Here is a 9,044-nt window from a genome sequence, read left to right on the forward strand (position 1 = left end):
CAACTTGTCAATATCCTTCTTGAATTGCGGTGCCCAGAACTGTTTAAGTATACAGGAAGTCACCCAAGGGCTTAAATAAGGTCTCCAGTACTCAAAGACAGAGTGTCTAGCAAAATCCCAGCAAACATACCACTGGAAAAAATTATCACACACAGGAGGTATTTCAGGTTTGCTGAAACAAAGAGAAATTGCGCACATCTGCTCAATGTATACGACTTTTTTTGGGGGGGGGAGTTGTGTCACAGAGTTTTAAAATATGCATCACCCTGCAAGAGGGGCAGGGACAAGCCAGGAGGTTCAGATGGTGGCTCAGGGAAGGCTTTGCTGGGAGGACAGGACAAGGGGTTTATTTAGCAAGAAAAGAAAGGCAGCACCAGCTAGCCTCTCAGGATGGTTGTTGTGAAAATAACATGAAGGAGGAAAGACTAATATTGTGAACCACTTTGAGTTCTCACTGGGGAGAAAAGCAGGGGATAAATTTGTAAATAAATATGGGGACTGTCTGACTTATAGGACTGTTGTAAAAATTACCAAGACCAAACGTTGAAAACCTAGCCACAGAAACGTTAGTGATTTGCTACAGCATTCAAGGACCCTGAATGTGATCCCGTGTCTTTCATACAATCCCCACAGCAATGGAGGGCACTCCTGCAGTAAGGGTGGTAACTTTAGCAGACCAGGCAAGAAAGAGGGATACCTACCAAACCACCTGGCCTGGGAATTGAATTGGCTATTACTGCTCACTGCTGCAGTCTTTGGGTATGTAAACAACTGTGTCCCTATGCAAAGGGGGTGAAAATCCAGGTTAAAAAATGTGCCGACTGAGCAAAACATCTCCCTTTACAGGGAGAGAGGGATTAAGATGTTCAGACGAAGAACAGAGAAAGCTGAAGCAAAGCAGAGTTCAGCTGGCTCAGGATATTTAAGATGCACACAAGGAGGAAATAATGAGGATAAAGCAAAGTAATGAAGACAAAGCTTTCGCCTTTTTCACGGCCGGAAGAAGATATTAGAAGGCGCACTTCCCCGCTGCAAGTTATTGAAAAAGCTGTCAATTTCAAGGGCTTATTGAGATAGATGAAGCAGAGGATGGAGACCTAAAGGACTTCAGAGAAGGGCCTGTGGGTATGTTGTGAACAGAGCAGGGAGAGATACGGAGGCAAGAGATAATAAAAGGTGGGCTGAATCAGAGAGGAAGAGAGCCAAGAATAATTGAATGTCCTTAATTAGTCAGCAAGAGCGACTAAATGCGTACAGTCATTTGGGGTGAATCTTGGGGGAGGAGGAAGGGAGCGAGTATCTATTAGTGGTGGTAGAAAATGCCATCAAGTCACAGCTGTCTCATCACAATCCTGTAGGATTTTCAAGGCAAGAGACATTCAGCGGTGGTTTGTTACTGCCTGCTTCTGTGTAGCAACTGGATAGGACTTCTGTGGTGGTCTCCCATACAAGTAATGTGGAGAGCCAGCGTGGTGTGGTGGTTATGAGAAGGTGGATTCTAATCTGGAGAACCAGGTTTGATTCCCCACTCCTCCACCTGAGTGGCAGAGGCTTATCTGGTGAACCAGATGTGTTTCCATACTCCTACATTCCTGCTGGAAGACCTGGGGCTAGTCACAGTTCTTTGGAACTCTCTCAGCCCCACCTGCCTCACAAGGTGTCTGTTGTGGGGAGAGGAAGGGAAAGGAGCTTGGAAGCCACCATGAGTCTCCTTACAGAAGAGAAAGGTGGGGTATAAATCCATCCATCTTCTCCATCATCTCCTCCTCTTCTTCTAACAAGGTCTGACCTAGCTTATCTTCTGAGACCTGACCAAATCAGGCTTGCCTGGGACATCCAGGTTAGGTTAAGTGCCTATTAATAGGTTAGAGTGAGTGCCTATTAATCAGAGAATTTCTTTCCTTCTGCCCCTTATGATTTCAAAGGTGTGTTTAAAAGTGCAAGGAACAGCTAGTGGATCTCAGAAGCCAAGTCCTTCTTGTGTGTCCTGAGCAGCTTATTATCCCTCCCCATCAATACCAGAGTACTGGGAAAGACCCTGTGCACATGGCAGAATTATATAAAATAAACTATGCAAATAGATTTCAGACTGTGACGCCACCTGTGCTTACACAGCCCCACTGAGCTCCAGTGGACTTCACACGGGATGCTGCTTTATACCAGTCCAGACCACTGGGCCACTCAGCCTAGATCAGGGGTAGGGAACCTGCGGCTCTCCAGATGTTCAGGAACTACAATTCCCATCAGCCCCTACCAGCACGGCCAATTGGCCATGCTGACAGAGGCTGATGGGAATTGTAGTTCCTGAACATCTGGAGAGCCGCAGGTTCCCTACCCCTGGCCTAGATGATCCATTGAGATCAGCAGCAGTTCTCCAAAGTCTCAGGATCCAGCGGAGTGCAGTGGTTAAGAGCAGGTTCACTCTATTCTGGAGAATCGGGTTTGATTCCCTGCACTGCCACTTGAGCTGTGGATACTTATCCAGTGAACCAGATTAGCTTTTGCACTCCAACACATGCCAGTTGGTTACCTTGGGCTAGTCACAGATCTTTGGAGCTCTCTCAGCCCCACCCACTTTCACAGGGTGTTCGTTGTGGTGGTGGGGGGGAGGAGATTGTCAGCCCCTTTGAGTCCCCTTACAGGAGAGAAGGGGGGGGATATAAATCCAAACACTTTTCCTTCTTCTAGCCTGTATTCCTTTTGAAAATACGGAATGGAGCTGGGAGTTCTTGCGTGCAAAGCGTCTCTCCACCACTCTGCAGGGAAAGTGGAACGCAGCAGCATGAATTTTGTTTCCTTCAGCTTCTCCACTCTTTCCCGCCTTTTTGAGACCGAGTGCCCAAATTGCAACCCAAACCCCAATTATTTATCGCAAAGTGCCAACCCGGCAATTTAACCTGAATGCTGAGTTTTAGTTTAGAAAAAATTAGTTGGCTCCCTCTTCCTCTGCCCCACCTGCTCAGGCAGGGGCCAACCTGCTCTAGCCTCCAGCAAGTCCCACGCACACCACTCTGTGCCTCTCTAGCATCTCTGCCTCCTCTGCCTCCTCTGCGTCCCCCCCCCCCGCTCTCGGGCAGCAGCCACCCGGAGCACAGGCACCAGGCCCGCCAGCCGAGTCCTCCCTGCTCACTGTGGTGAACACACGTCGTGCTCAGTGGCGCAGGCCAGTCTAGATGTGTGTTGGGGGGGGGGGTGATTTTCTGTCCCCCACATGACGAACTCTGTGTGCGTGTCCCCACAGAGAGGGCTTCGAGTGCCACCTCTAGCACCCGTGCCATAGGTTCGCCATCACTGATCTATCCCATGAGCACAGATGGAAGGCACGGCCATTTTACAAAATAATTAATTAAGATACAGGCAGCAAACTATCACCCAAACCTGAAGCAGGAGAAGCAGGGAGCAGGAAAACGGCAGCTAAACTTGATGGGAAGCAGTGAGGCACCTTCTCATGTATAAACCAGGAAATGTGGGGAGACCCCACTGAGAAGCACAAAGCTGCAGAGAAAACAGTAAGTGCTCAAAGGGCCAGTGAACACTTGGATTTGGTTCAATGACCCCTTAAGTAGCCATACTGAAGAAACCATAGAACAGTCATATTATCAGTAGAACAAACGGAAGGCTCCGACAGGCACAAACAATCAATCTGATGGCGTGACAGACTCCATTTATTTTAAAGTTAACCAGTACTTGTGGCAGCATGGTGTGAAAAAAAAAGAAAGAAATCCAGAACACTCAGCTGTGGAGTAGTCAGAAAACACTAATGCCAATGGCAAGTCAGGAAGCTCTTTGGTAGAATGAGCAAAAGCAAAATTTAAGCAGTCGAAAAAATATCCCTTGACCTCAGGAAGGACACAGGCCCTTAATGGTTGTTTCCCTAAACCAAACCAAACAGGAACAGAACTCAGACTATCTGCACTCTGTGATTTATTCATGCATACCAAGGAACCATGAGCTGGAATATGAGTATAACTTTCAGTCTCTGTGGAGGGAAAAAACTGTTACAAACAGGAAAATTGTCTAGATACCAAGTGTGACGACACTCAGTTGATTCTGTTGACAGTGGTATCAAAGAGGAATCATTGCTGCTTGGGGGATAAGTTGCTCTTTGTGTTTTGCCGTTGCAGTCAAACAAGTATTGGGTAGGTTATTGAAACAGTGCAAAAATGGGCCAAGAGGCCAAGGGGTAATAATGCCTCTCATGACACCTGCCACCAAAAATATTTTCAGGCTAGATTTGCTATTTTGACAGGATCCCAATCACTGATACAAGTAACATCACAACATGAAGGCTGGTGAAGAGTTTTCAGGTCACAGCACCTTTCTGAGATTATTCTAAATGAACCTACAGTATGCATACATTACCCGCGCTTGCCATATGCCTTACAGTCAATTCAATTCAACCTTTAATGGCATATAATGCCTTACAGCCTCTGAAAGGAGTTAAATGTTCTCCTGCTGCCCATTGTTGTGTGCGCTGACTTCCTCTTTTTGCCACATCCAGTGAAAGGACTCACTAAAACACGACATGTTCATCAGCGTTCCTGGATGGTCTCAGCTCCCCGCTTCTTTTCTCAGCTGCTCCAAGACTGCCTCGGGAGTCACGGGTGCCAGAATCTTCACTACTTTTTCTCGTGATTTAGCACCCTGTCTCAACACATTTTTAAAGAAAGGGTCTTAGACAGTTTCCCAGGTTAAGATTCACAGAACACCGGGGTATTTTGAAAACAATTGATTGACCGTGTGATTCCAAGGGAGGGAGGGACAGTGTTCAATTGTGTAAAGAAATACAGCCACGGTCAATCAATTGGTCACATTTAAGTCAAGTATTTAAAACAACAAATCAACAGAATGTAACAACAGAATTATGCTAATACCTAAAACTGCCTACTGTAGGGGTCTGCAACCTGCGGCTCTCCAGATGTTCATGGACTAAAATTCCCATCAGCCCCTGCCACCATGGCCAATTGTGGTCCATGAACATCTGGAGAGCCGCAGCTTGCAGACCCCTGGCCTACAGCCTTCTACAAAATGGTGGAGGGGATAGACCACAGTCCAACAGTAGTCCCACTATGTTCTTGATGGTTGATGGGATTGTTGCACAGTAGACGATGTGGACTTGGTGTAATTCAATGTGCCATTTTTAGGCCTTTAAACAAGAGTGCAGAGTCTGCATTGTCTAATGTTGATCTGCTATATCTTCAGAAATCCTGAGGATGCCCCTTTGCTTTTAAATTTAGCACATACAAGTGGATCACAGGGATGCTAGTTAAGAAACAACATTGTAAAACAACAATGTTTTAACTGTGCGTAAGAAGAGCCCTTGAGGACAGTGGTAAGCTGCAGTACTGTTGTCCGAGCTCTGCTCATGACCTGAGTTCGATCCCGACAGAAGTCGGTTTCAGATAGCCAGCTCAAGACTGACTCAGCCTTCCAAAGTTGGTAAAATGAGTACCCAGCTTTCTGGGGGTAATGTGTAGACGACTGGGGAAGGCAATGGCAAACCAATAACATAAACATAGTCTGCCTAGTAAACTCTGTGATGTGATTCACCCCATGGGTCAGTAATGACCTGGTGCTTGTCATGAGGAAAGAAAGGCGAGATGAAAATATTTTAATAAACACCCTAAATCACATGAAGGCTCTTCCTCGCTTCAGCAGGTTAAATGAACTCATACTGGTGAAACAAATGCTGTCACAGTGGCCCCTCTCTACTAAATGTGGCATAAGTTTCAACAGCCCAGGATAATTAAATGATCTAAGGACCATGCAACTTTCAAGGCAAGAGATGAGCCATTCCCACATAGCAATGCTGCACTTCCCATCCAAATACTAACCATGGCCAACCCTGCTTACAGCTATGCTTGGACAAGACTGGGCAAGTCCAGGCTGCTACAGAAGCCATGCTATAACAGAACTCAGCACGCCGTACCTTTTCCAACACCACCTCGCTTTTCTTAACTTCAAGGACCTTTGCAAGATAGCGACACAGCTCTGCATTGGCCTCCCCTTCGGATGGAGGTGCGGCAATTGCTACGGCCACTGCTTCTGTTGTCACATCTGTATTTAAAGAATTCCACCCCCCACAAACATAATTTTTTTAAATGAGTGCAATACCCCCAGAGGATGATTTGGTCAAGATGATTTTAAGCCACATTACTCCCAACAGAAATGTATTACATGATGTATTAAATGATGTATTAAATAGTAATAGTAATGTATTACATAGTAATGTATTAGTAGTATTGTATTAATAGTAATGTATTACATTAGTAGTGCTCCTGCTAAACAAATCTTGTACATTGAACAACTGTGACCTTTATGGCAATGAATGACATCCTGTATCAATTCAATAAAAAGCAAACAGAAAGTTTGACTGTTCTATATAGTTAGTTGCATTGGCATAAGCCAGTGATGGCAAACCTTTTTGAGACCGAGTGCCCAAATTGCAACCCAAACCCCAGTTATTTATCGCAAAGTGCCAACCCGGCAATTTAACCTGAATGCTGAGTTTTAGTTTAGAAAAAATGGGTGGTTTGGCTCCCTCCTTCCTCTGCTGCCCCACCTGCTCAAGGCAGAGGCCAGCTCTGCTTCTAGCCTCCCAGCAAGTCCCCGGCGCTTTTGACACCGCTCTGTGCCTCTCTTGAAGCATCTCTACCTCCTCTGCAGGTTCCCCCCCCCTCTCTCGGGCAGCAGCGCCACCCAGGAGCACAGGCACCCAGGCCCGCCAACCGAAGTCCTCCCCTGCTCACTGTAGTTGCACACACACACTCCATGCTCAAGTGGCTGAGGCCAGTGCCTAGATGTGTGTGTTGGGGGGGGTGATTTTCCGTCCCCCACATGACGAACTCTGTGTGCGTGTGCCCACAGAGAGGGCTTCGAGTGCCCCCTCTGGCACCCGTGCCATAGGTTCGCCATCACTGGTATAAGCCTTTCTGGGATAGACCCAACCCGGATCTACATGATGTCTCTGGCAGAGACCATGTTTCTAGATGTCAGGCATTTTATAAAATCACTGGGTATGAGCAGATCACCTCTTCTGTTCTCCCACAGTAAAGTCCCACCTTGCAATAATTGTTATGAAAGCCTTAAAAATTAAGAGGGTTTATGTCTTGCAGATATCAACGTCCTTCAAACAAATTTATCTTAAGAAATTATATTTGGCAGCTGCAGAAACAGGATCTATAAAAATGAGGGCTTCAGATTTATCATATACCTGTTACAGCATTTTGTTTAGATCCAGGTTTGGCATGAACAGCAATGGTAATACAGCCAGTTTTATCAGTTGCCACAGGGCTTGAAGGAACATGAGACGTTGCTGCATCCTTACTCTCAGCTTTCCCCTGAAAAAGAGAGCAAAGAAAACAGTGCTACCTACCTGAAATTTTAGCCAGTTGTACTAGAAGCTGACCACCTAATCAAAACAATTCCAAGAGTTTTTGAAACAAGTCACACTTTTTCTTAGATTTTTCTGCAATGGCTGACAAACGCAAATCGAGAAAGAGAAAACAAGGACAACCTGCCTCACACTATGCCCAACTTCTAGAAGATAAATAACATTCACATGATGCTGTAGAGTATTCAAAGTTTTTGCAATTCTGCAGCCAGTATTATTATCCCATGATGCAGATCTCTCTGTTGCCAAAGCTCAGGGTAAAAAGAGTGTGTTGAATAAGAACATAAGAAGAGAAATGCTGGATTTGGGGCCATTCGTCCATCCAGTCAAGCACCCTGTTTTCTTCAGTGGTCAATCAGTTGCACTGGAGGGCTAGCAAACCCTGATGCTGCTTCCTGGCGTGGAGATCCAGAAGTTTACTGCCTCTTTATGTGGTGATTCGAATGGTATCATCTGCAAATTGCTCCCCTTAATTCCAAATAATTTATGAATAAATTACCTAACACCAAATGGCTGCTTTGGAGGATGGCCTCTACTTATTATACCCCACTGATGTCCCTCTATTCTCGAAACTCTTCCCTTTTCAGGCTGCACCCGCTGAAATCTCCAGGCATTTCCAACCTAGCATTGAGAACTCCAGTTGTAGGGGTTTTATGTGCAATTTCTATGGCATACAGAGGAATAAGGTAGGTGAAATGCTCTATTTTTAAAAAGAGGTTAACACTTTCTCAAGGAGCAGCACAGCAAGAAAAAGAGGTGTGTGGAAGCTTTCCACGTGCACAGCAAGTTTTCCTGTTTATAGGGATATTCCTTTTTAATGGAAAGCAATATCCTAAGCGGGAATCCATTACTGGCGCTCCATTCAATGCAGACTCCGACATTGCCACTACAGGCAATTCTCTCTGGCGCCGCTCTTTCCCTGCCGCCTCTATGCTTTCCCCAGAGCATCCACTTCCGTTTAAAACCGGAAGTGTCCCTTGGTTTATTTCACTTTCCTAATCTGGTCGTTATTCTCCCCCCTCTGAGCGCCAGTCCGACTCGAGGCTCAAAGTCATCTTGCAAAAGCTCACGCCCCGTCTTTACTACCGACCTTCCGGGGCATGGTGTCCCCAAATCGTTCCCTCGCAGAACCCCGAAGAAGCTGACACAAACAGGGACTCCGACGGGAAGCAAAACGGGTCAAACCTAGCATCGCCCCTTTCGCAAATGCAGCGCAATTTGTTCCGCGCATGCGTAGAATAGTGCCGGATTGTACTGCGCTTGCGCAAAGCTTCTCAGCGGGATGTCGCAGAGGCAGGAAAAGAAGGATTTTAAATTGACTCGGGTGAAACTTTGAAGAAACTTTGGCAAATTGCCTGTTCGCTAAGTCTTCCCCCCACCGCAATCCATTTGAACTGAAAAGCGTTGTCCTTGCATATTAGCATATCTGCACATTCACGATGTATGCATTCCTTAACATCCATGATTGTAATCCTGTTGAGTATTTCTGTGCTTTTATAGAATATTATTGGTATCGTCATGTTGGCTTTTAAGTTTCCAGAACTGTAATTAATTTAGATCTGTTCTGTTTATATTATTTTTATTCTTGTAACGCATTATTTCATATAGATGTTTCTCTTTGTTATTAGTGAAAATTAAAAAACATATACCT

The 9,044-nt window shown here is 45.7% G+C and overlaps 1 protein-coding gene across 1 annotated transcript; it reads right to left on the reverse strand.

Annotated features, from left to right (window-relative positions):
• Positions 1 to 3,901: 3,901 nt before the first annotated feature.
• LG17H15orf40 (linkage group 17 C15orf40 homolog) lies at positions 3,902 to 8,612 on the reverse strand. Its single transcript, XM_048482219.1, has 4 exons — positions 8,484 to 8,612; positions 7,214 to 7,340; positions 5,930 to 6,057; positions 3,902 to 4,644 (listed from the first exon to the last, which is right to left on the reverse strand). Exons 1-4 carry the CDS (start codon positions 8,583 to 8,585, stop codon positions 4,552 to 4,554), a joined length of 450 nt encoding a protein of 149 aa, XP_048338176.1. The 5' UTR covers positions 8,586 to 8,612; the 3' UTR covers positions 3,902 to 4,551.
• Positions 8,613 to 9,044: the final 432 nt, after the last annotated feature.

The sequence above is a fragment of the Sphaerodactylus townsendi genome, linkage group LG17 (assembly GCF_021028975.2).
Source record: "Sphaerodactylus townsendi isolate TG3544 linkage group LG17, MPM_Stown_v2.3, whole genome shotgun sequence".
Lineage (NCBI taxonomy): Eukaryota > Metazoa > Chordata > Lepidosauria > Squamata > Sphaerodactylidae > Sphaerodactylus > Sphaerodactylus townsendi.

Excerpts from the sequence above, each read along its gene's own strand:
- LG17H15orf40 (XM_048482219.1), bottom strand. The coding sequence starts at position 8,585 with ATGCTAGGTTTGACCCGTTTTGCTTCCCGTCGGAGTCCCTGTTTGTGT. Across the intron at positions 6,058-7,213 it reads TAAACAAAATGCTGTAACAG|ATGTGACAACAGAAGCAGTG; the intron begins GTATATGATAAA and ends CTTTAAATACAG. Across the intron at positions 4,645-5,929 it reads GCGAGGTGGTGTTGGAAAAG|GGTGCTAAATCACGAGAAAA; the intron begins GTACGGCGTGCT and ends GTGTTGAGACAG.